This window comes from Haliotis rubra, unplaced genomic scaffold (assembly GCF_003918875.1).
Source record: "Haliotis rubra isolate DU_JTF1 unplaced genomic scaffold, ASM391887v1 Scf447, whole genome shotgun sequence".
Lineage (NCBI taxonomy): Eukaryota > Metazoa > Mollusca > Gastropoda > Lepetellida > Haliotidae > Haliotis > Haliotis rubra.
Genome location: NW_025767132.1, coordinates 281,908 through 308,705, shown reverse-complemented (window position 1 = coordinate 308,705; position 26,798 = coordinate 281,908). Strand labels below are relative to the sequence as shown.

At 36.7% G+C, this 26,798-nt stretch overlaps 1 protein-coding gene across 2 annotated transcripts in view; it reads left to right on the top strand.

The window, feature by feature from the left end:
- The window catches only part of LOC124289707 (E3 ubiquitin-protein ligase TRIM9-like), a 189,592-nt gene that overhangs the window by 123,545 nt on the left and 39,249 nt on the right, over positions 1–26,798 (top strand). Inside the window, exons 5-6 of one of the 2 annotated variants that reach the window (XM_046726334.1) lie at positions 5,509–5,520; positions 17,862–18,001. In XM_046726334.1, the coding sequence (XP_046582290.1) occupies positions 5,509–5,520; positions 17,862–18,001 (152 nt within the window). The remainder of the gene's footprint in view (positions 1–5,508; positions 5,521–17,861; positions 18,002–26,798) is intronic. The other variant, XM_046726335.1, reaches the window with a different exon arrangement.

Here is a 26,798-nt window from a genome sequence, read left to right as displayed (position 1 = left end):
TTTGCCCTTGAATTCAAGCTGTTAGATTCTGAAATGGATCTTATGTTGTTCACTGCCTGCCTTCATATAAACCTCAGTGGATTCAGGTCCCGGTTTGTTGATGTTTGTTGTGAAAGTCCATGTTATATTAAGCTGTGGGACTTGAAACAGATTTGGGTGTTAGCCTTTGAACACAACAATAGATTTATGTCTTGGTTTGACGAAGTCATTGTAAACTAAAACTATCATGTTAAACAAGGGACTTATGGAATTAGTGCGAGATCGATTGTCAGGTATCTTGCTCAGGAGACAGGATGTTTCTTAGGAGTGAGTGTTGTCAGCTAGACAGAAATATTTTAAATATGTCTACAAAATAAAGAATACCATCCAAGTGGATCCCAGAACAATGCCTAATTTCAGGCAAAACTAAGGCAAGCCAGACTTGCCAAATCATTCTAAAACTGAGCTGGACAGACTAGTTGTCAGTGATGTTTTAGGTCTATCACAACATGGTTGACAGTACAATCAATAATCAATGGGGGATGTTATTTTGAACCCATTGATTGTGGATGTATAGAACGTCATGTGTAACTTTACATATATTGGGGTACATTGTGCCAGCATTCCCCAGTGGTTGTGAATATACAGAGCAAGATAAACATCAATGTTTCAATGGTGTTAGAAAAGTGGATCAAGTGTCTGCCATAGTCGGACTAGACATTGACCATGACTGACCCCCTCATGATGACCTTAGAATGATGTTGGACAACCTATTGCTGTGAGTGAAGCAGTCTTGTACAACAAATGTTTTAAAGCAGCTGCAATTGTGTTATTTCCATCTTTTTCATAGCATGAGAATGCTCGATCAAGACAAACCAAATCATCTGCAGACATTACAGTTGTAAATGTGTCATTCTTGATGAAAGATGAGAAAAAACATCAACAACCTACACAACCCTACACATGTCATGCAAACTAAATATCATGCAAATTTCTGGAATTCTGTTACTTCCTACATGAACTACCCAATCGGACAAGTGATTGAGGAGAAGCGCTGTGGTCACATCTGTCATTCCTGAACTACCCATAACCACCATCAGCTCCTCTTCTGGATGCTCCCTGGAGGTGATTCTCAACATAATCATATTCTCAAGCCTTTGACATTCCTGTCACAGAGTATTTCTATTATTAAAGTCAAGAAATGGCCTCAAAACTGCTGCCATGAAATGACAATCAGGAATCAAATGTTTAATTCACAAATGTTAACCTGAATTCATTATCTGCTTGATTGACAAGTTCAGTAGGGCAGGGTGAGTGTTCATGTCATAATGAACTGCTTTCACATATCTGTAGTATGTTCCCAAGAAATTCCGCAACTGTGCAGTTGGACAGTGACAGTGGTTGCGCCCTGTCATAGCTGACTGGCAGCTATAATGGACTGTCACCCATGCTATGGGCTTGCTAATGAGGCGGAATATGGAGTTACAGGAAAAAGACCCTGTCAGCCACCCCCTCCCTAAATCTGCATTTTATTCGGTCAGTTGCCCCTCATCATGCCATCCTGTCCACCTTGGCATTGATGGACAGCTTGACAAACCCATGCATAATGTATGCATATCACTGTCAGCTGTTAAGCTTTTTCCAATTAAAATCTTTCTCAGCAGTTACTCTTTGAAATTGTGTTTATTCTAGAGGGTGACCTGTTCAATTGAAATGTTTCACAACATTGTCTATTAGTAATTGACTGCTACGTGTTTGAAGTGCAGGTTCAAGAAATTGAATTTGGGCAATTTAAAACTTTTAATTATAGTTTCAGTAAGGAAAATTTCAGGATGTCTTCTTTTGATGGTTCCTCATTTTCAGGGAACTTTGTGTCTTAAGAAATGTTTGATACTGGGGTCAAGTTTTGTTGATAACTCTGCAGTGTTCCAAGAAACATGACATATGCACTGCAAGTGCAGATCGTGGAAACTGCAATACTTTAGGACATCCTTTACAGTTTCTCGGCTAATGGAAGGAGTAGTTTCTGTATCTCTATCAATGAAGCACTGAAAAATTGTTCGATGTTTTCATTTCTTTGAAGACAACTTTTTTGGTGCCCTTGGTGGCCTTTTTGCATTGATCGAGAATACGATAAGAGGTGGCGTGACAGTTAGTGACATCACATGCCCTCACTCTAATCACTGAATGGAGTGTAAATGGGAAATTTCAGAATAATTTTCTTAACTTTGCATCTGTCATCTTTCATTTGTAGAAAAGCCATGATAAAATCACTCTCTCTCATTTTAACAGCTTGTCACGCTTTATCAAGTCTTTTTTCGACAGTGATCTCCTTTTTATTATGAAGATCTTGTCTAAAGAGCATATGTGCAAAGGTATCAAAATTTGGTATTGTAGATCATTGATTTTATATGCTGTTTCTTTATGATCATAACTGTTGATTGATGATGATGCATCGTCATTTGTCATCACAAGGAAGGTGATTAAAGTTTGCTCTCACATGTCACCAGTCTGTATCAGAGATGCCCATAAACTGTCAGAGTAACAAAAACATTGATGAAATTTGGGAAAAACAGCAATGAAATTACACATGTGACACATAAACTTTGAATGTTTTCTTTTCATTTTATGTAATCTGGCTTTCAAATACCTTAAAAGCACTTAACAAATATTATTTGTTTAAAAAGGTTAAACTTGTTTAGCACTAGGGTGTCATTATGAATCAACAGGAGCAGCAGTAATGCATTAATACAATTTATCATGGTGTGTTAACGTTCCAGTACAGGACCAAAAACAGACTGGGCTGAGTTGATGTTTTTAACGCTCACTGAAATTATATACAAATCCCAATCAATTCAAAATCATCAGAGTTAAGTTCAGTGCAGTTTAGTGTTGCTGTGATCAAATTTATAAGATATATGAAAAAGTAATTTGGTTTAAGTGAATGTCTATGTCCAAGATTTTTTTTATATCTTGATGTGGTAAAAGGTTGGTTCTCAACTGTTTAATTAATTTCTGGTTTCTTTTTCAAATAATTCCCTCATTCATGTTCAAGGGACTTCGAATGGGACACTTTTGTGCAATAAGAGAGCAGTATCATCTGTGTAAAACTTTTTCTTTCGCATTTGTGTTATATTAATTACACATTTATTATATGAAGTATTTATCCCATTACATCTAACAGATCACTTCATTGGACAAAATGAAATTTCAATGTATTCTGTGTCCTTAGCACTGCCAGTATTCCCAGATCTAGCACTTCCATACACCATCACATGCAAAAATCATCAACTTCTATTCTATCCATAGGGACTGTCACCATCGGATTTCTGATCTCGCATACCCTTGCAAAAACATTTTCTCCCTAGCTGTATTCTCCAAGGAATGACAGTATCGGTATTTTGCTCTAAACACCCTAGTGTAAAAATCATCAGCCATCTTGTATTCCTACTCCCTGTCAGCACCTAGACCCTTGTTCTAATTTATTATCTTTATCAGTGGTGCTGATCCATTCAATGTTTTCCGAAAATAGTGATTGGTTCGTTAAAAAGTCTCCCTTAAGCATACAGATAATGTTGCATAGTAGCTTCAAAAGATTGCTAATCTTGTCTTTCTTATCTTAATCACTAGAGAGAGGTTATAAGGTCCATAGGACATACTAAGCAAGTATTGAATCCACTTTTGATATGTTATTTTCATGTTTTGAATTAGTTTACAGGACACACTGTAGAGATATGGTTATATTTGTGATGGTGACTGTATTACATATAGAAAAATCTGTGGAACAGTTCGGACATAGTCCTTGATTCCTGACACACTTCAGTTGCATCCATTTCCGCCCTTCTTGAAATAACATCTTCGGTCTTTGATAAGTTTCATGATGATGAGTTATAATCACTGAAAACTTCGGATGCTCTGATACTCAAAAGTTCAAAGGATTATCAAAATACTTTCAATCCATTTATTTTCATGTATGAATATTTACAGAAATGTATACTTTTAGTATGTTAGTGTGATTTTGAAATAACATGAAAACACTATTTAACATTTATGGAATTATTTACATAAGCTGACATTCTGGTTATTTTATATACCTGCTGCAGCTCACCTTAAAGCATTCCTAACAACTAGTCACATACAGTCTGCACCTTGAGAAAGTGCTGTGGGATATGGTATTTGATGAACAACTACATCTGCAGTGGGTTCAGAAATACCTTGCAACATTCTCCTTACCTTGATAATGTAAACCACAAGCATCCTTTCTCTTTATTCCAAGTAAATGGCTGCTTTAGAAACTATCTGCACAGCCCATGTTTACTTTGGTGTCATAAAACTGGTTTGGTTCATTCTTCGTCTTGGTTTATTAGGAATTCTTTGTAGACAGACAGATATGGGTCTTCGGTGAATATCATGCGATGACGTGCAAGACTTGTTCGTGGGTACTTGGAAACTGTTTCACATACAAGCATTGATGGATGTGTAGATGTAATTTACATTCCTCGCGTTTTATCATTTTTGAAGAAATTGGAAGTTGGTGTACTCTGAAATACAACTATTTCACCTTCAGGAATATTGCTGTAATCTTCTGATGTTATACCTATATTCTTTTCTGTGCTCTTTTGGAGGTTGATTACACTGTAGTCAGGTGTATAGTGGATGAGTTTTTAAAGCAAGCAGGTTGTGGGTTAATTTGTATGTGAGCTAGGTCAGTCTTATTATTTTTGTTCACGAACAGCTGCCAACGAAAACATTCCACACTAAAAATAAGATCCATTGAACATGGCTAGGAAGAGCTGTAATTTTGAAGGAATGATTTTAGACTCTGAAGTGGACTTTTATTTTGATTATGTTGAGAATTAAAAAAATGAAAGGTCTGCAACTATCCTGATCTCTTTTTGTGTTTTACCGAATACTCATCAATAATCTGTTTGCGTTTATTGGACAAACTGTTATGTAGTGGAATGCACATTTAGATGATACACCAATCTAGGGAGATTGATGGCTTCCAATCTGATTTTGGGTCAGCTCATCATTACTACTGATTCAGGATAGAATCTGTGATTAACTAAAGATGTCACTCTGTTCTAATGAGGTGATGAAATGATTTTAGAATCTGATTTTTTTTTGGTGATTGTGTTTCTGTGTTGATATATTCATATAGTCTTTTTCATGTCCATGTAACATCAGAAATGTTCTCAGTTTCTGATTTTATCTGTTTTTACATTTGGTACCTGTCATTCAGAAACAATCCACTGAAAAAATGGATGGATTGAAAAAAATCCAAACATAACACAACAAACATATGCATGGTGCTAAGAACAACATGGAAAACCCATGTTCTGATTGCACAGCTATGAATGACAGTTTGACAAAGAAAAATCAAACAATATAAAACTGCAGACATACTCATTGTGCAAGGAACAATATGCAAAACCTATGTTCTAATAGCACAGCTGTCATTGATTGTCCGTGAAAGGGGAACCAATGTTTTCTGTTTCTAATACTGTGTTCTGTATGTTCATCACACAGATGGTATAATAGGTGAGTATGTCTTGTTGTCTTGAGATTGCAGCATCTTGCAATCCCCATCAGCTTGTATTGACACATAGATGAATCCCGCTTTTGTACTTGTCATGAGGTGTTACACAACCCTGCTTTAGTCAGTCATTAACCAGTCAGAATCTCTGTACTATATTGTATCATTTCTTTCATTCTGTTTCATCATTTATTTGCGTTTTTGTGAAAAAGTTTGGAATGCTCATGATTGTTAAACTTTGATGACTTTTTGTTTTCCATTTTGCATGGTCAAGGTTTTTTTGTACTCTTTGCAATAATGTATGATTTTTTGCCGTATTTTAGTGTACTAGTTTATTAAAGTAAAACCTGCAATTATAACAACATAATATCAGAATGTATTGTGCCTGCTAAAATAATAGTGTGAGATACTATTTTTTCCAACCATTGCATCAAAATTCTTTTCCATTGTAATGTTGAGTTTGTTTTAATGTATTTACCAGTGAATTGTGAGAAAACATGTGTACAGAAAATTACTACTTCCAGCTTTATTCATGAGACAAATTGACTCAGTAATCCTAATTACTTACTAAAAATACATTACTTACAAGAAATACAAATGAAATGGAAAATCATCATGTTTGGCCTAGAAATGACAAATTTCACATTTTCATGGGGAAAGATTGTTACTAACGGAAATATAGTCTCAATGAAGTGTAACTTTTACATAGGCCAACCCCTTTCTATGGAGTCTTTTTGCTGGCTCCCAAAATCCAGCTTATCTACAGTCAAAGAGGTACATCATTTCCATTTCAAAGTGCACTTCTTTTGTTGTGACATATCTAAGCAACATGTTGCTTTGATCGATCGTCACCATGCAATCCACTTTGTCAGTTTGCTGAAAAATCTCTTAATTAGATATTATCTATGAGCACATGCTTTTACAACTATTTAAAAAAAGGAACGGCTGGTAATATAAACGTGCGTGCTTGCAATAAGTCATATCTGGAATGTATTGTGGCTAAATAAAGCCATCAGCACTCAGGGGAGAATGTGCATTTGGAAAATCTTGATTAACAAAAAGACTGTATCTATAGTGTTTACATAAACACCTCACTGTGTAAAACATGTGCATTGATAAATTTTGTGAAGTAGCAAGAACAAAATATGTTTGGACTGATTCCTTTGGTCAATTAATAATGACAATATTATGATTAGTGTAATTTGATAAAATGGATGTGATGTCATAACTAACGTGTATCAAGATTGAGATGTTTTGATACATGTTCAAAAAGATGTTGAATTTTTAAAATAGAACCTTTTTTTCTTTTCCAAAGATAAACATTTTTCTGATGGCCACTCATTATGCCAGACCAGTTTAGTTTTTAGTTTTGTAATTTTGGGGGTCTATGTACATAGAAAGAGAAATATCATTATAATGATGATGTCAGTTCACTTAAAGATTTCTTCACTTTTACGAGAATTTAGTGTCACTAACCTGTAAGCCAGAAAAGTAAACTGAGATGACCTTGCACACCCTGACTTCCATAGTGGTTATGAGAACACAGTCACTGTAAGAGGTATGGCCTGGTTGGAAAATGGTTATGATATGGTAGGGATAATATTAGGATTTAAAAAATAGCATATCTAATAAAGTTGTAGCCATCTTTCAACAATATTAACAATACAGCCATCTTCACTATTTAAAGGTTCTGAGTCATAGTTATGGCGCTAAACTCACATGTTAAGAAATGGCCCTGTTGCCAGGTCATTCAGATCTTTACATAGAGTACTCTGTGTAGAGGCAAACTAACTACAGGTCATCTTATACTCATTTCAATCAATGTCAGGAGAAGAACCAAAATTACAGCCTTTGCATCAAGCTTGGAAAAAACCTGCACATTACGCAAAGTACCTTGCTCTCAAATTAAGGCCTGTACATGGTAGCACAGCCATGGAGTTATGTGCGTCACTGGAGCAGCAGTAGAGAAGCTGGGGACAGAATAGTAATGGCACATTTTTCATCATGAACAAGATCTAGTCAGACAATGATTAATTCCTGAATTCTTTATTCATTAAATCAGCTAAAATAACATAGTAGAACTGTCAGAAAAAAAAATAGTAGCAGCCTAAATGAAGTGACAAAATATGTAAATATATATCTCATATGATTATGTTCAAATGAAGGGTCATTTGATCCTATATATATTGGGATGTTAGACATTGATATTGTTTTCCATCTGTATTTGTTTAAACTTTATTCAGAATTGCTAGATGAAACTGTGTAGCCATATCCTCACCACAAAGGCTTTGATTCCTTGTGTACATTCTATATCATAATTTCTCTGAAAGCTCCCTCTATGTCCAATCTTGTTTTTTGCCCAGTACTCTAGACAGCTAGGAGATAACTTTCCTCATAGATTACACCCCTAAACTCACCACTGTAAAGGAGATTTTTTAATCGATGATGTGTACATAGTCCATGCTGCAAAACACTTCACAGATAAGGCCTTCAGTTGCAGTCATTATTCCAGTAGGCTAATATAGAGAGGCAGAGCTAACGTACAGAGCTAGCAGATATGATCAATAGATGGACAGGAGTCTCCTGGTGAACATTTAATCATACATGGACCAGAATGCAGTAGATTGGTGGTGTCCGTTAAAGACATTCAACCACTTTTTGAGGATACTGTCCTCTCATCTATGAAATATTGCCTGGGATTTGAAGACCAGATGTGTGTTATAAAGAATTTTATTTATGCGGAAATGATGCTGGCACATCTATCATTCCAAAATTTTCTTGTTAGATCAGATATGGAAATGTCGTTTTTGTTTTGGATGAACTTTCATTCGAAAAAGGAACAAATTTTGTTTGAAGTTTTTCAAGCAGTGAAAACTCTGTTCACAGTTGGTAGTTTTAAGTTAATAATATATTCATGTAGTATAAAAAAAGAAATCTGGTGAGATATTGAAGTTGTTAAAAAATAATATCAAAGCATTTTCAAGTGTCTTGATGATAGTTACATTATAATTTGATACTGGAATGGGAATCTGTATGATAAATACATAGTCAAATGATCCCAAGTTTTGGACAAGAAGCTTTGATTAAGAAAATGTAACTTGGTTTAGAATTTCTTTGTGCATACTTTCAGTGAAATCATCATTATATAATAATGTTGTTTCATAGTACAGTACAGCCTCGTTAATCTACTCATTTATTTGCCATCAATATGACCCTAATATAAAGTACTGGTGATTGGTTACCAACTGCAGTTGCCCATGATGTACAGTCAGACTGTTGCTTCCAGAGTCCTCTGCAGAGGCTGGTATTGATTGAAGCCTTTTCATTCAGTCATGCAGTTTCTTTTTACACCACACAGTGGCAACAACATAATCTCAGAGCAAATGTCTTACAATAGTACTTATTTCTTAAAATGTTTCAACAGAGATGACTATGTAGTAATATACACTAGTATATAGTTAAATGTAAGCTAAGATCTTTCATGAAAAACTATTTATGTCATGTACACATAATCAATACACACAAAAAATGTTGCCGAAAATGTCCTTTCACGGCAGTTGTGAAGCTATTTGCATGAGTGAAGTGGTCCATTCTTGACAAGCTGATATTGTACCTGTTCAGCATTGAATGAACTGTGACCTTTAACGATCCCTTCTTAGCAATGATTTCTTGCTTGAGGGGATCATGAAAATTGATTTACATGAAATCTAGTTAAGCATCCTTTCTTGGGGACTATGGCATCCACAATTTGAACATGTATCTGCCCTTTTTCAAAACCCAGCAAACCGGCTCAAGTTGGTGCATTCACATTTATTTCTAGGGTATACACCATTTCAAAAATCACATGTGTGACTGGCTAAGAGAAATACTCCCTACTTTCAATGCAGGTTTCAATGTGGTCCAGTGGTGTAAGCTTCTGCAATTCACAGTGCGGAGTTGTGTCCCTTAGATATGCAAGGGTTAAGTGGTTCTTGGTATAAATTCCAGATTCACCTTCATTAGTAGGCTAACTAAGATATAACTAACTGAGATAAGCTTGTGTTTAAGGTTTATGTAATAGTAATTGTTAAAGGGAACCCTTGACTGTTAAGGTGCCTCTAAGTTTTGTAGTTTCAGGTACTGAAAATTGGATTAATATAGGATGCTTGAGCTAAAATATGTGCAGGTCCCAAGCCACCTATGCTTGTCATAAAGGGCAATCAATTGGTCAGGCTCGGTAACTTGGGTGATTGTTATCAACCAGTGCAGCCTATATTGTTGCTCATGATATCTATCGCTGGTTTATCTGGTTAAAACAAAATTATTTATAGGGTGAAGTTGGTGTTTAAAAAATAAACTTTGTCCTCAACATGATTTCCTATTAAACATTATTTTTCTCTCATTCAATAACTTGAAACCAACATATCCAAATATTCAGTCACCATACTTTGGAAGTCCGTAACTCCTGGGATTTCAAGAACAATTTTATTATATTCACATCAGAAACTCAATGTTATTCCTTGTATAATAGAATGCACAGGTTCCAAGCATGATATTCTGATATAGACTTTAGCCTGTGAGTCGGCTTGAGTAAGATTGATGCCTACTAAACCATTACCACCAACTAACTTCCTGTGTTGCATAGTAAAAACAAGCATGCCTGGTCATTGCTTGATAGGAATTTGGTGTTTTTTTCCCCAGCTAAAAATAAACTCACATGATTGCATGGATAGGTGGTGCACGAAGCACTTTCCTTGTCCAAAATTGCTAACACAAGAAATAATTTCATAGGCCGTTAGACAGAATCAGGTTTTTTTCATGATTTGAAAATGCTTTGTATCAGTTAAGTGACTGCTTTTTGAATACTTCATTGTTTGAGAAAGTCGTATATTTGTATAAGTACTGTGTCCAATTTTACAGTTTTGAATTTCATGTCATTTAAATAAATTGATTCTGTGTTTTGTCAAGTTTGAAAACAAGTATTGAACATTTCAGTTAAATGATGATAAAAATATCATGTAATAAAAAAATGTCTTGACATGAATCTATATTTCCCTCCAAACGTTATCAAATCAAGTGAGAGACAGAACCGTGTTGCTAGGTTACCTCTCAAACTAATTCATTGCTTTGTCAGAAAAAAAGCAGCAAGTGGTGGTTTGTGCATGATCATACACTGAAATATAAACTATGGTGGTGGATAAGGAAGATTGCATCCAGTCATTATGCTAGGATTACAGATCATTAGAGAATCCTACAACCATCTAGTTCATAGTAGGTGCTGTAGGCACATCAGACAGAGCATTTGACAGCTGCATTTTCTCTGGAGTGCGGTCCAATTATGCACTCAGCCCATGCTGTGAGACCTTAGTGTTTGGACATATCCGCTTTGTCTAACATATTGGTCAGTTGTAGCAGTGGAGATTTATCAAATTCACGTTACATATGATCCTTTTCACATCTGAGTACATTTCTTCTTGAACACCTTGTGTTATCACGGTTTGATTAACTATGGTTTCGATGTAATGTGGAATATTGTGAATAGTTTCATGATAAAGAAACCTTTAGGACCGATTAAAATTGTGGTAAATATCAAATTATACATATTCAGTGATAGTTCAACATTGCTACCATTTAACCCCCTCTAAACTTAGTTTTCATAATGGAAAAAGTTCATGTAGCTAAGAATAAGAAAATGAGGATCTAGTTCCAGTCCTACCTCTTGTGAAACCTAATTTCCAACGATGCTACACGCTCTAATAGTAAATCATTACTCGATTAGAGTGAAGATCTATCATTATACAGCTTTTGAAATTCACTAAAAAGGGTTTGATGCAAGAAATTCTTGAAGCGATAAGGAATGCTTGGAGCGATAAGAATTTAGTGGAGAGCAATTGGATATAGACATGTTCTTGTGTAGGATGAAAGGTGTTGACACGACATCGATGGCCTGAGTCTGGTGAAATGGATGGATCGATACTATCAGAGGCTGCGACATGGCCATCGTGTTTGATGAATCAGATAGGCAAGATCAATACTCAATAAAATACGAGAGGGGTACTTGTCAATCTCAGGCCTGCATTTTTCTCTCCTTCTTGACAGAAGAATCAGTTGTCTCCTTGGAGGGGATCCTGCTGCAATGCCAGGATATATAAGTCGCCAAGACAGCCAACTGTTCCAATCTCTTGCAATGAACAAGTGATAGGTCAAGCCGTTTATGCTATTGATGACAGGGGATCAGATAATAGCTTGAATATCGAGAACATCTCAGGGCAGCAAGAACTAAGTGTGTAATCTATACCTCATTTTTGTTATATAGGATTTGATATAAGGCCTGTCGAACCTCATTACACTGAACAGTATTTCAGATAAATCTAAATTTCTGAAGCAGATAGACAATTACTTTGTTAATATGATCCAAGAAGGGTGAGCTATATACTGAAGGAAAGAAATAAGGGAACAATTAGAAAAAAATGTCTGACCGTTGCTGTATGTAGAATGCTCTATTTCAGCAAGATAAGTTGCCAAGTGAAATGTTTTACTAGGGTTAGTATCTCTTTGTCAGTTAATCCCTCATTAGGTATCTACATGAAAGATGCACAATTTCATACCAAATGTATGCTTCCATTTGCCACGGGTTTTTTAACATATTTTCAAACGTATATATTATCTATTTAATCAAAAGATAAATAGATTTTTAAAAAGATTACATTTTCATGGATGTAATATTACTTCATTGATTAACTTAAGTATCAGTTTTATGGATTTGGGGTTTTTTTTTCAAAATAGATATATGTTGAAAATATAAAGTGTTATTAAAATGTAAATAGATTGGTATTTTTATCAAATGTTTCGCTTTTCAAAATGAAAGTGATGTTATTTGCTAAGTGATCACCCAAAATGCCAATGTCTTTTAACTTGTAGCATTTACAAAATACAAGACATATTGAAAAATAAATCAGATGGAAAGAAATCTGGCAAACTCACAAGCTATTAAACATGTTGTATTGAGTGTTGCAGCTTAAGCACACACAGGGATAGGACTAGTCCCTGTTGAACAACACATAAGACCAACAGGTTCTTTACATGTGCCAGTGTAATAAAATATTTTCATCGCCTGTTAGGAAATTAGATTGCAGTATGATCAACAGAAAGTACACAACCAAACTGAAAGTATTTTTCTTGTAAGGATTAAAAAATTTACTGAATTGGCTTCCGGCTGAGCTTTAGAGTGAACATGGTGGATATAATGACAATACGCAATCAGCAGGAAATGTTTGTTTGCGGCCCAGATAACACTTCAGAAACACCTCATCCTGAAGAAATTTCCAATTTATTGATTGATAGAAATTTGTGGAGCATACCGATTGGAAGCTTTGTATTTCCAGTGAAAGTGAATTTGTTTTATGTTTCAGTAAATGTTGACACAAACTTGTGATCAGCATGTTCATTCCATTCTACAGATCAAAGACCAGACATTTAACATTGGGAGATTAGTGGATGATTGTTACTTTGAAATTGTCATCTGGAATAATATTATCTATGAATATTTCCATAAATTATTGTGAGTCATGATATGCCATGTTTGAGAAGAAATACCCTAAAACTCAGATGATTGAGTTTGTTTAGATGGGCAATGTCTTTTTCGTAAATATTTATTTCCTCTCGTGAAATCAATTTGTGTCTTCAGTTCTGCTTTTAAACTGTCAAAGTTCATATCTCTATTTTCCTCTACCATTTGATGTTGCATGGATGAGATCTCATAAGTATATATTAAAGCATGTCAGTTTGACAGTGGTAGCAGTAAGCCTGCAATGTAATGTGAAACCCAACCCATAAATCGATGATATCCCCATTTCTTTTATCAGTCATAGTGGAGATTTGAGTGTTACAAGCTTGGTGCTTAGTTGATGTAGTCAACTAGGTGCTGCACTTCGCTGTGCAGGGTCTAACCATCCACTTCATTTGGTTGCCTCGTTCAACCACCTTAGGCCGCTGGGGACCTGTTCTAACCATAAATCCCCACAAGGTCATACCTGCAATGTAATGCCACTCAAACAAGTTAAGGTCATACCTTAAGAAGCTGATACATTGGATGTGATGGAAGTACTGTTAAAATTGGTATATACCCTGTCCACTCACAGTGATTGCCGTGGTATGCCAGGTTACCTGGGGTACTTGATTCATGTTATTCAAGCATTCCTCTGTGAGATGATGCCATAGTTGCTACCATTTAACCAAGATGTATACCTCAGATAGTGTAACAAGATTCGCACCAAGTCATGGTTTTGTATGACACATTTGCTGGTGTGGTGTAATCAGTACCAACACAGTTACGCTTCAGCTTTTATTTGCTAATTATCTTTGTTAACAAAAATCCACAGGTAAGACTTTAAGAATATTGTGTACAAGAAAACATGATGTGTTGAAGACATACTGCAGATGAGTGGAAAGCTAAAAAATTTAAGTTTGAAAGAAAGATCTTGTTTCAAATGCATCTTTTTCAAATGGCAATAGTCAAATGGATAGCTGGATGTCATGTTATTAAGGATAGTTTCTGTATTAAAGTATTCCTCATTTTGCACCTGTTTAATGTGATAACCTTGACAGCTCATGTCTGTAAGTTTCTCCTTTATATTCAAAATGCAAGGCAAACAAGCAGTTCTCAAGAATTCTAGAACATACCTCTTTCTGAAACACAACTAGATGAACTTAAATGATACCATGCAAAATAACTGAAAAGATGGAATTAAGGTATAAAATCAGATCCATTTCTCTTTATGAGAAGGAAAAATCATTCCTCTGAATGATAAAACTTATACTAGTTCCAAATGTATTTCATCTAAGAATCACCACAAATGTCAAACCCATTCAAACTTGCCTCAAAGTAAGAAAAAAATGGTTCACAACTGCCATAAGCTGTGGTAATATTGGCTGAAGGGTACAGTGCAATGTTGCATTTAAAACAGTTTTCACCCAGCTTCAACACTACCACCAATCTGGACTTGTCAGCTGCGGAAATAACATAGAAATTGCTTTTAAACACTATTGACTTATTCTACCAGGGGAAGAGTGCCTAAGTTACTGGCCAAATCTAAGCAAGGTCAATATTGTTTGAGAAAAGGAAAAGAAGAAATGCCAGAAATTGAATGTGAAGAAATTTGTTTGGAAAATCGGTGACACGCTGTCAACTCCGAGCTTTGACTAGCTGGGGATTTTACTAATGCAATTGAATATTCTGCTCTGTGGGTTGATCGATCTGTTTGGTTTGTAAATATAGATGAATTTAGTATTAGGATCTGACCTATTGCTCAAATGGTGCTAAGACTAACACCTTGAAATGTTCATAACAATGCATACGATTGTATGGATAAAAATGTCTTGTTATTGCATAGAGCAGTATTTTTATGTAGACTCTTATACCGTTATAAGGCTTTAAGCTTTCAAACCTCTAGCTTGATAATGGTGTAAGAATCTATATGGAAACATCACTCTTTGCAATAAATATAATGAAGCTATTATCCATAAAGTTACTCACCAAAACCCATAAAAAAAATTGAAATGTTCATATCAAGTTAGTGTATTTATTTAATGGTGAAATTGTATATCAAATGTAGATGTCCCTGATTTAAGAACAAGTAAGTTTATCCAGATTATATAGTTTAATTGATGAATATACTTTCCATTTTTTGTTTTAATGATATTTAGTCCAAGATTCAGTGAGAATCATTTTATGTCGCTTTTAGCCATGTTCCAGCATTGTCAAGTTGGACTCATTTAATGGGCTTTACACTACCTGAGTAGAGCATGGAACCCAGACCTTTAGCGTGACAAGCAAATACTTTAATCACTAGCCTACCCCATGACCCCAGCATTTCTATGAAGTGGAAAACTTCTAAAATCAGTATTTCTTCTTGCTTTCCTCCCTCATAAAGCTAGCACACCATGACAGTACCAAACTACTGTTGAACGAAGCATAACTCACTCATTCATTGTGAACAAATCCACCAGTTTGTTGTGATGCCATTGCAGGTTATGGCTAAGTGTCCAATAACGATCCTGTAGATATGAATATTGTTTCAAAATATCCTCATGCTCTGAGCATCTTGGTAACAGTATCTGAGGTTCGCCATACCACCTGGAGATAGGAAGTAAAACCCTCCATGTCTGAACTATATACTGCTGGCCAGGTCTAATGAAGACATTGTTACGACAAAAAATATGCCCTGCTGACAGAGATATTCCAAGATTCCACAGTTACACTATGAGGTGTACAATATAGGTTATCCTCATTCAGGGCCAACTTCTTCATAAACCGGAACACCTGTCAATAACAAAATCCATTCTACACCCACCCTCAACAGTAGTATAGCTATTATACTATGGTAATCTTGTTAAAGATAAGGATAAAATTCAAATAATTGCCAATTATGAGTAGTATGTCATTGAATGCAGCAACTGTTATGGAATTGGCTCTTGGACATGGTGCTGTATAGCTATAAGCATTGCAGTGTTGGAGAGCAGTATAGCCACAGGGCAGCTGTACCAGTTGTAAAGGAGATCGATAACATAGCTTGAGCAAGTCAAACACAATCGGACATTCGAACATGAGATCCTATCTTCTCCCAATTAGTGGCGATGCGAAGTTGCATCTTGCTATGAGGTGGGTAGGAAGGACATGGGTTTTATCATGTCTGCATGACAAAGATCAAATAGTTTACTTGAAATGTTGACATGATGGGTTTGGAGAAGGTGATCCTTTGTAGAAGTTTACAGGACTAGACATACAGTCATCAAAACATGTTTTGATACAATTCTTTCAAACCCATCTGACGTTTATATTTTGAAACAATTCTTAAATGTGTGGCAGTCTATTCCTAGTCTGTCCTAGTATGTCTTTACTCTTCTATCTGAAATATCTACAACAGATCTGGAGAGGTGGTGAGAAACCACAAACATCAACATCATTTCCAATACTTTCACAATCAAGGCTATTTCAGTTGGTCTTGCTATGTCTGTATAGTGTTCTTGATGGATGACAGCTCCAGCCATTAATCAACACTTGATTATCAACGTGCTGAAACCAGACTCAAACAAATGATCAAGTGATGATGAAAGTAAAACCAGTCATATATGAAAAAAGCAATTATTTCTATGAAATACTGGAGCTGTTTCAGGCCTAACATCAAATTTAAGATTAGTTGTTCTCCGGATGGTTTGAAAGCTTCTTGTACATTTCCCTGTCTGAAATTGGTGAAAATGTTTTAACCTTATGAACAACATCATATGACAGGGCATCTGTTACAAAGTGATGCAGACATTATACCCGCAGGTGGTCTAAGATGAGAAACATATTTTGCAGGCTTAAATGTTCACAAGTAAACTCTATGGGATCACAAAGTGCATAGGGTATACCTGATATTTCATGATCAGGTTTAATCCAAGCAGGGGCCATGTGGCATGTATCAATGTTGAGAGTATAGGTTCCATGCCTGTATTTGAAGGTCAAGTGTATAACTGTTCAGCACAACACTTGTAGTCAATCAGGTAAATTGCTTCCTGTTAACACATGCTTATTAAGCCATTATGGAAGTGTTTAAAATCTGTTGAAATAATTAAAACTTTATGTTCAGTGTCATTTTGATTTTCTCTACAGTAGATGCTAATGTAACAAGTTGATTTTCATATGGTTTGAGTTTGTAAAGCTTATGAATAGTAATTGTGCACATGTGTGTACGCCATGATTGTGATTAACGAGTTAAACAGAATAATAAAAACCATAACAGAAATGGAATATTATTTTTAAAATCTGGTTCTGGTGTAAAATCAACACACTTTGGTTTTGAATATGCCTTATTATGCTGTTCAAGTAGCAAGTTAGGTGTTCTACGACAAGGCTTTTAGCAAGCCTTTCTATTTGTGAATCCTGGGGGGTCCATGCATGCACCACGGTACAAACAACAAAGAAACCAAAAAAATCGCGGAAGTCATTCATTAACTTTGGATTATAGTTGTTTCAAACTGAACAAATTTGGACAATGAAAGTCACATTTATGTGCATACTCCCACTGCTGCAGTCTAAATAAAGAATGAAAAAGTGAAAACATTACACAAGGGTGCAAAGTGCCAAGATGTATTATTTTCATGAATACACACATTTGAGCTTTTGAGGTCTGTCTTGAACGTAAATAATTCAACACTGCCCAGAAGCCAGTGCACAAACTCAACCAACTGCACCTGTGTCAAAGTGAAACAGGCCATTGCATGTTCTGTTCCAGTTCAACATGCTAATGATTCAAAATTTGACTCAAATCTTTTTCATTCCACTAAGTCAAATGATCATGTGTTCAACTGCTCTCTCTCCCAACAGCACCAGGCCAGCCTTTCATCATCCCAGAAGAATGTAGTGCAGAGAACAACAGTGTCACCATTGCGTGGCAACCATATCCAAGCAGTGTTGTAGAGGCCTATACTCTAGAATTAGATGATGGAAATGGTGGAGATTTTCGGGTAAGTTATATAGTTTCATATCTTTAAAGCAATTTAGTAAAAGGTTTATGTTGATATGTGGATGATTTCTTGATTTCATGTATGTGGAGACATCAGGTTGTATGTAACACATATTGCTATGTTATCTATGCTGTTGAGCTTCTCGGAAATAGCATACAGTCAGTCATACTGGTTTGTTTAATTGTGAGCCAGGCCTGAAACAAGCTAGACTTGCATCTCCAGTATTAGGCTGCATGGTATTAGGATGATACTGACAATAATTCATAATAGCATGAGAATTTATAGATATATCTCTTCCATGGCCTGGTCAAGACACACACAGACATATCACTACCATGGTCAAGGCACCAGATTCCACACAGACATATCATGGCCATGGTAAAGGCACCAGATTCCACACAGACATATCATGGTCATGGTCAAGGCACCAGATTCCACACAGACATATCACTACCATGGTAAAGGCACCAGATTCCATACAGACATATCATGGCCATGGTAAAGGCACCAGATTCCACACAGACATATCATGGCCATGGTAAAGGCACCAGATTCCATACAGACATATCATGGCCATGGTCAAGGCACCAGATTCCATACAGACATATCATGGCCATGGTCAAGGCACCAGATTCCACACAGATGTATCATGGCCATGGTCAAGGCACCAGATTCCATACAGACATATCATGGTCATGGTCAAGGCACCAGATTCCACACAGACATATCATGGCCATGGTCAAGGCACCAGATTCCACACAGATGTATCATGGCCATGGTCAAGGCACCAGATTCCACACAGACATATCATGGTCATGGTCAAGGCACTACCAGATTCCATACAGACATATCATGGTCATGGTAAAGGCACCAGATTCCATACAGACATATCATGGCCATGGTCAAGGCACCAGATTCCACACAGACATATCATGGCCATGGTAAAGGCACCAGATTCCACACAGACATATCATGGTTATGGTAAAGGCACCAGATTCCACACAGACATATCATGGTTATGGTAAAGGCACCAGATTCCACACAGACATATCATTATCATCGTCAAGGCACCACATTGTCACAGACATATGGTCAAAGTATCACTGCTTCAATGCATCTACTTTTCTATTCTCAGCTCCATGTGGAGTATGCAACCCATGTTGCCTGTTTGGTGCTTATATCTTATCATTTACATTACAATCTCAGTAATACCATGTCAGACAATCTCCTGTATGAGAGACAACTCATGTAATATCATGAAAATTTGGACTCACTTAATCTGACCTGTTTGTAATGTGAGGAAAAACTGAAACTTGCTGACAACATCTTGATTTTCTCATTAGCGACTGTATTTGCAGTTAACATGTAGAACATGAGGAATGTCCAATGAGTTCAACAGGATTTCAGACTCCCTGCACAGATCATCCCATAGTTTTGTTACCCATGCAAGGTCATGTTGTTCTGTTTATCTCACAAGTTGGTTTCCATCAGTGAAACATATATTGCAGTTTTGTATCTTTCAAATCATGTACCAGATTTTAAAGTATTTCTACTTGTATCTCAGATGAGATAAGACTATTAATACTAAATTCTTAAGTACATGTATATCTAAATAACAACCATAGGAATCTAGATTTTTGTTAACAGTGTATTTAATTGTCCTGACAACAAATACATTATACTTATGTCAGGTGCAGTGACTATGTTGGTTGTGTGTTCTTGTTACCATCACAATGTGGTGCGTCAAAACCTGACTGAGCTGTTTTCAGGCTACTGTGATACAGCCCCAATGTGGCTGATGACAGCCTGAAACAACATCTACTGACTCAGTTATGCTCATGCAGATTAGTTTGTTCTCTTTAGATACTTTAACATGTGTTAATTGTGTTAATGTCAAGAGCTTTGACTTGCAGAAATCTATACTTGTGGATCTTCAGGGAATTTACTTGTAAGGGGAAACAAATGGACTACCCTATCTTTAAAAGTGTATATAATTATGTGTAAAAAGTCAGGTTATAGTGCAATATAATGAAATTTAAGGCTGGAAATCAATAAAAAGATATAATCATTCATACAGTTGACGGATGTTTGGAAGTTTTCATTAAAAACTGGAGCAGGACTGTATGAACTCAAGATGGCTGGTGTCAACATAATTTTCTGGGGCATCTTGTACAGCAAACAGTAGCAGGATATGAGAGCCGTAGTCTTCATAGATCCTCCTGTACAGCACACAGTAGCAGGATGTGAGAGCTGTAGTCTTCATAGATCCTCCTGTACAGCAAACAGTAGCAGGATATGAGAGCTGTAGTCTTCTTACATCATACTGTACAGCAAACAGTAGCAGGATATGAGAGACGCAGTCTTCACATATCCTCCTGTACAGCAAACAGTAGCATGATATGAGAGACGTAGTCTTCACATATCCTCCTGTACAGCAAACAGTAGCAGGAAGTGAGAGCTGTAGTCTTCACAGATGTTCCTGTACAGCAAACAGTAGCAGGATATGAGAGCTGTAGTCTTCAGAGATCCTCCTGTACAGCAAACAGTAGCAGGATGTGAGTGCTGTAGTCTTCATAGATCCTCCTGTACAGCAAATAGTATTAGGATGTGAGAGCAGTAGTCTTCACAGATGCTCCTGTACAGCAGACAGTAGCAGGATGTGAGAGCCATAGTCTTCTTACATCATACTGTACAGCAAACAGTAGCAGGATATGAGAGACGCAGTCTTCACAGATCCTCCTGTACAGCAAACAGTAGCAGGATATGAGAGCTGTAGTCTTCACAGATGCCTCCTGTACAGCAAACAGTAGCAGGATATGAGAGCTGTAGTCTTCACAGATGCTCCTGTACAGCAAACAGTAGCAGGATATGAGAGCTGTAGTCTTCACAGATGCTCCTGTACAGCAAACAGTAGCAGGATATGAGAGCTGTAGTCTTCATAGATCCTCCTGTACAGCAAATAGTAGCAGGATATGAGAGCTGTAGTCTTCATAGATCCTCCTGTACAGCAAACAGTAGCAGGATATGAGAGCTGTAGTCTTCATAGATCCTCCTGTACAACACACAGTAGCAGGATATGAGAGCTGTAGTCTTCACAGATGCTCCTGTACAGCAAATAGTATTAGGATGTGAGAGCTGTAGTCTTCACAGATATTCCTGTACAGCAAACAGTAGCAAGATGTGAGAGCTGTAGTCTTCACAGATCCTCCTGTACAGCACACAGTAGCAGAATGTGAGAGCTTTAGTCTTCACAGATCGTCCTGTACAGCAGACAGTAGCAGGATATGAGAGCTGTAGTCTTTATAGATCCTCATGTACAGCAAATAGTAGCAGAATGTGAGAGCTTTAGTCTTCACAGATCGTCCTGTACAGCAGACAGTAGCAGGATATGAGAGCTGTAGTCTTTATAGATCCTCATGTACAGCAAATAGTAGCAGAATGTGAGAGCTTTAGTCTTCACAGATCGTCCTGTACAGCAGACAGTAGCAGGATATGAGAGCTGTAGTCTTTATAGATCCTCCTGTACAGCAAATAGTAGCAGAATGTGAGAGCTTTAGTCTTCACAGATCGTCCTGTACAGCAGACAGTAGCAGGATATGAGAGCTGTAGTCTTCATAGGTCCTCATGTACAGCAAATAGTAGCAGGATGTGAGAGCTGTAGTCTTCACAGATCCTCCTGTACAGCAAACAGTAGCAGGATATGAGAGCTGTAGTCTTCATAGATCCTCCTGTACAGCAAACAGTAGCAGTAAAGCTGCTTGAGCAAATTCTCCGTGGCACATCATAGCTTGACAGAAAGGAGGTAGCCAGCCCTTGTGTTAAGCATGGTGGGTAGCTGTCTTATTATGTGTATAAATCTGTGGTGAAAATAGAACCATTATTATCGTAAAGATTTAATTGTGATGGCAGCTGAAGTGTCATGGTATGATGCAGTTTGTATACCTTTTATAATACAATGGATTACACTGTAAAGGAGTGATCAATATTACAGTATTGTTACCGCTTGGGTCCTGAGAAATGGGAATCACACAAGCTGTACTCACATGGAGAATCAACCCTCTTATGGGCAGTCACTATGAAGAAATGGCTACCCTACCATCCATCACTGTGAAAGAAATTATGGAGTTATTAACCCATTTTCTGAATGATGAATGGAGGAACATTACTTTACAATATTTGATGATGGTAAGATTTAAAAGGAATCGAGGGTCAGACTTTTAACATGTAAAAACAGATTTTCAACAAAATCTAATGTAAAAATAATCTTTGGATTTAATGTTGTGTGAATGAACATATTGAAAAAAACTATGGATCTAGTACCATAGTTCTGTAATTATGTTACCAGAATGAATGAATCATGACTTCTGTGAAAACACTACTAAAATATTTATCCCAGTTAAGGGCAGTAAGGTGAGAAGAGCTGTCCCCAATTATGGATATGCAAAACGCAATGTTGGTGTCACTGAGTGGATGTCCTACAAGTGTGAGATGAACACCTCAGCCAGGGGTCATTGGTGAACAATAAATAATTGATGAAGAAACAGCAAGTGGTACTATACCATCTCGCACTTTCAAGATTCATCTTTCATGGTGGAAGAGCCATCTCATTTAATGAATCATGGAAAAAAGTGTTTTGCTATAGGAATTGTTCATCTTGTACCTAGGTGTTAAGGGCATCAGAGTGCAGGCAGCACACAGCTTTAATAAATGCAATGTTTTGATTGCCTTGTCGTAATTATGATATACTGAATATTATCAAAAGGCTAAAACTTTTGAAACAAAAATACATGTATGTTTTCTTACAGCCAGAAATCAACATTAATGTTGGCATTAGCCAACATACCTACACTGCTGAAACACCAATAGAATCCTACACACAGACAGAACCATTTGTTTTGATCATGCCTGAAAACTAGATCCACAGTACTTCGCCCACACACAATCAATATGGTCAAAGTGGGTTTTCCTATTTTAAATCCTCCATCCACAACTTTCCTGTGCTAACCTTTCTGATAAGTATTTGTCTAGACTAACAACTAGTCTCTGAAATGAACATATTTTACTGAAAAAAGTTCATAGTAAAAAAAAATAGAATGTAATGAAAAGGAGCCCTGAGATTTTCTTAATTTTCAGCAGCTGAGGAAATCTAGACTTGCCACATTTTCTAGACTTGCGTGGGCTTTCTTGGATATATTTGCTTCAGGGTCTGTACGACAGACTAGTATTTGTCCTAATCCCTAATCTTTTACAATTCCCCCACACCAACCCTATCATCACAATCACCTCCTTTCCTGATAAATATTTGTCCTAATCCCTAATCTTTTACAATTCCCCCACCCCAGCCCTATCATCACAATCACCTCGCACTCTGATAAATATTTGTCCTAATCCCTAATCTTTTACAATTCCCCCACCCCAGCCCTATCATCACAATCACCTCGCACTCTGATAAGTATTTGTTCTAATCCCTAATCTTTTACAATTCCTCCACCCCAGACCTATCATCACAATCACCTCCCACTCAGATAAGTTTTTGTCCTAGTCCCTAATCATTTACAATTCCTCAAAACCAGCCCTATCATCACCATTAACTCCCATTCTGATTTTAACTTTTCCTAATCCTCCTCCACATTCACCTTTCACTCTAATCATGGGTGACTCTTTTCATCATCATCTTCCAACCACTTTGTCTACACTACCCACCACATGACTAATGTAATCATTCTCCTTCATCATATAGGGGCTGTTCCTGCCTGCAGACTTAATTATGTTTCTTCAAATTAACATGTTTTTTTAGGAAGCTAGATCCCTAGTTGATTGCTATAGCGGAGGAAATGACTGCCTCTGTGCAGGTGTTTGTTTTGGCTGCACATTGATTATTTTGATTAGCTAATGGCTGCAAAAACTGTGTAGAGAAACAAGTAATCATAACATTTAGTGGTGTCATGAGATTGTCACAGATGTGACATGAAATTGCCACATGACTATGCCATTAGTTTATAACATGGCTTCATCCTGAGATTGTCACTTAACTGTGTCATGAGATTGTCACTGATGTGACATGAGATTGTTATTTAACTGCGGGATTGTCATGTCATGGTCAATATAAACATGTTCCGATGTATGCTATGTAATAATGTTTGGATCAATGACTCCTGATATGGGTACACCTGATATGGGCTTCACACATGGTACCCATATGGGGAATTGAACCCAGGTCTTCGGTGTGACGAGCAAATGCTTTAACCAGTAGGCTACCCAACCACCCCCAAATAGAATGAGGTTCTGTGGGTCCTCTTGCTTGCTTGTTCTGTACTCAGGAGGTTGGAATATTGGCATGAACCAAAATCATCAAGCAGTATTCACCCACTCACACTGTATGCTCATATGTAAATTACTGCATCATATCCAATCAAACTAAAGTCAAATAAATTTCCCTCACCACATTGAAGTCAATATACAGAAAATACCATGTAAAATGATCGCTGTCTTCCATTGTTAATTTGTGAAATTATTAATGCAAATTCCCACAAATTAATCAGATAGAAGTAATGAAGAAAGAATGATAAATGTAAAACAACAATCAGAATGAGAAAAAGAACAATTGCTTGAAGTGATCATGTGACTTGTCTTAAGCAAGACGTGCGGTGTACAACCCCGTCAGTGTCAGGGGATTACCATGGCAGACACAGATACTGGAGAATGCTGGGATACCCCTATCAATCAGTGTTGGGTAATCCTTCGATACCAATAACCAGCATTTGTGCATCTTTCAACATGGCGGTGGGGAAAGTGCACCTCATGGATTACAGCTATCTCCTGCGTTTACATCCCGATCATATCTGTTGTTGTGATAAAAAATGACAAACGCCCCTTAGAGAAATCCATGGAACTCATAAATCTGCCTATTCTCTGATCTCTGACATTAAAAAAAAGTTGTTTTCTGAAATGATGGATCTTTGTGCAGGATGAGAATTAATGTCATGACTCAAAACTTGTATGATAATTGTTAAAGCTGTTTTCAAATGAAAGCTGTTTTAGTATCAGGTGCTTCCCATAATGCAACAGTGCCGAGTTGTATGCCATCAGTTGTTATGATCAGTGGTTGAGACTGGCATGCGAGCTTGTAAACGCTGTCAAATGGTTCTGAATAAAGAAAAAAGGAGTAAATTAAATCATGAAAAAGTTGTCCTTTAGGCGCATGAATGCTGTCTTGCCAAATGGGGCTGATCATTGAGTTTCAGTCCCAGAATGTTATTTGCCATGTTTTTCTGGCACAAAACTTGAGAAAGACAAAAGTGTTAGTTTCATTTATACAAAGTGAATTATTATCCTTTGAATCAAATTTGGAGGCAGTGTTTTTAAGGGGAGTTAAGATTGTTTTAGAATGTTCAGACATATAATTAATTCAAAATGGTATTTGTCGTTTTCATAACGGAAACAAAATGGAAATCCCAAATTCAGAAACACTCATCAATCACCAGAGTAACAGTGATGACACCACATCTGTTGACTAATTCTCCTGGACTACAAATAACAAAATGCTCACAATAATGCAATGAATTGTTTCAAGACAACTTAAAGAAGTATCATTGTGAAAGAAAAGGGTAATAGTAATGGCTTGAGCTTTGATAATACAACTGAATTGGTGACTGGAAGAAATGCTTTTTGTGGTATACACTGTATGCTAGACACAGTCTAAAAGGGTCTGTGTGAAGCAGCCTGTTTAGGATGTGACTGACGATGACATGTAGGGACGATGTTGTCTGCCGTCACAGTCCATGCAGCAGGGAACCATTCATCACTCCCATCTGACAAGGAGACATTTTGTAGTCCCTGAATCTGTCATGCAAGTAACAAGCAGTCTACCAAAATGGCAACGAGATTTTCAGTTCTACATGTGTATCCTAAAACCCAACATTTTTCTCAACTTCATAGGGACCAAGGCAGTTGTTCTCACTAAAATGTAATCACTAAAGTTAAAATATTAAAACCAGTGCATTACCCAAATACCAACAAGGGTCCACTTGCTAAGCTATTTTCTTCATTTTGACGGCTTGGTGACTGGGATGAAAATGAGTTTCCATTAGTGATATTCCTTGTAATCTAATCTCCAAGGTAACAAAATGCATAAGACAAAACTCCATTCAATTTCTATTTCACTACATCTTTACTTGATTCAACCATTTGGAACTTTTTAATGAATTTATAAAAAAAACTATCCTTTATAAATGGGTCCAAAGAACATTTATTCCAATTTAGTCACATAAAAAGTTGGCAAATCTTGAATGCTTGATCTGGAAATTGATTGATCTGAGTTTTTGTTTTCTGATAAATTCATCTTTAGCTCCCTCAAGGGTGAAGAGGCTTTGGTGAAGTCACAGATCAAATGACTTTTCAACATTTGGATATGATGTTGCATTAAAGTGTGGAATATATGAAGAATATTACCAAGAAATAAGATAAATATTCATTTTTTATGGGTGTTATTTGAATTGTATCCATAGTTCACAATAAGATTGGATACTCATAGAAATAGAGATGATATGGAATGATGTATAACAAAGAAATAGCTTTTCCAAACCTTGAAACCTTTTTGTTAAAAATATATTGCATCATATCTTTCTGTGCACCATAAAGCAACAGACAGAGAAATACACGTAAGTCAGCCCACTGTGGATAAGAAGTATGGGTGTGTGTGGGTTAAGTGCTGTGATGGAGTTGACTGGAGCATCCTTACTGTTAAGTTTGTGACTGCTAAACTTGGTAAAATCACCCATGTGATAAGAAGCCGCTT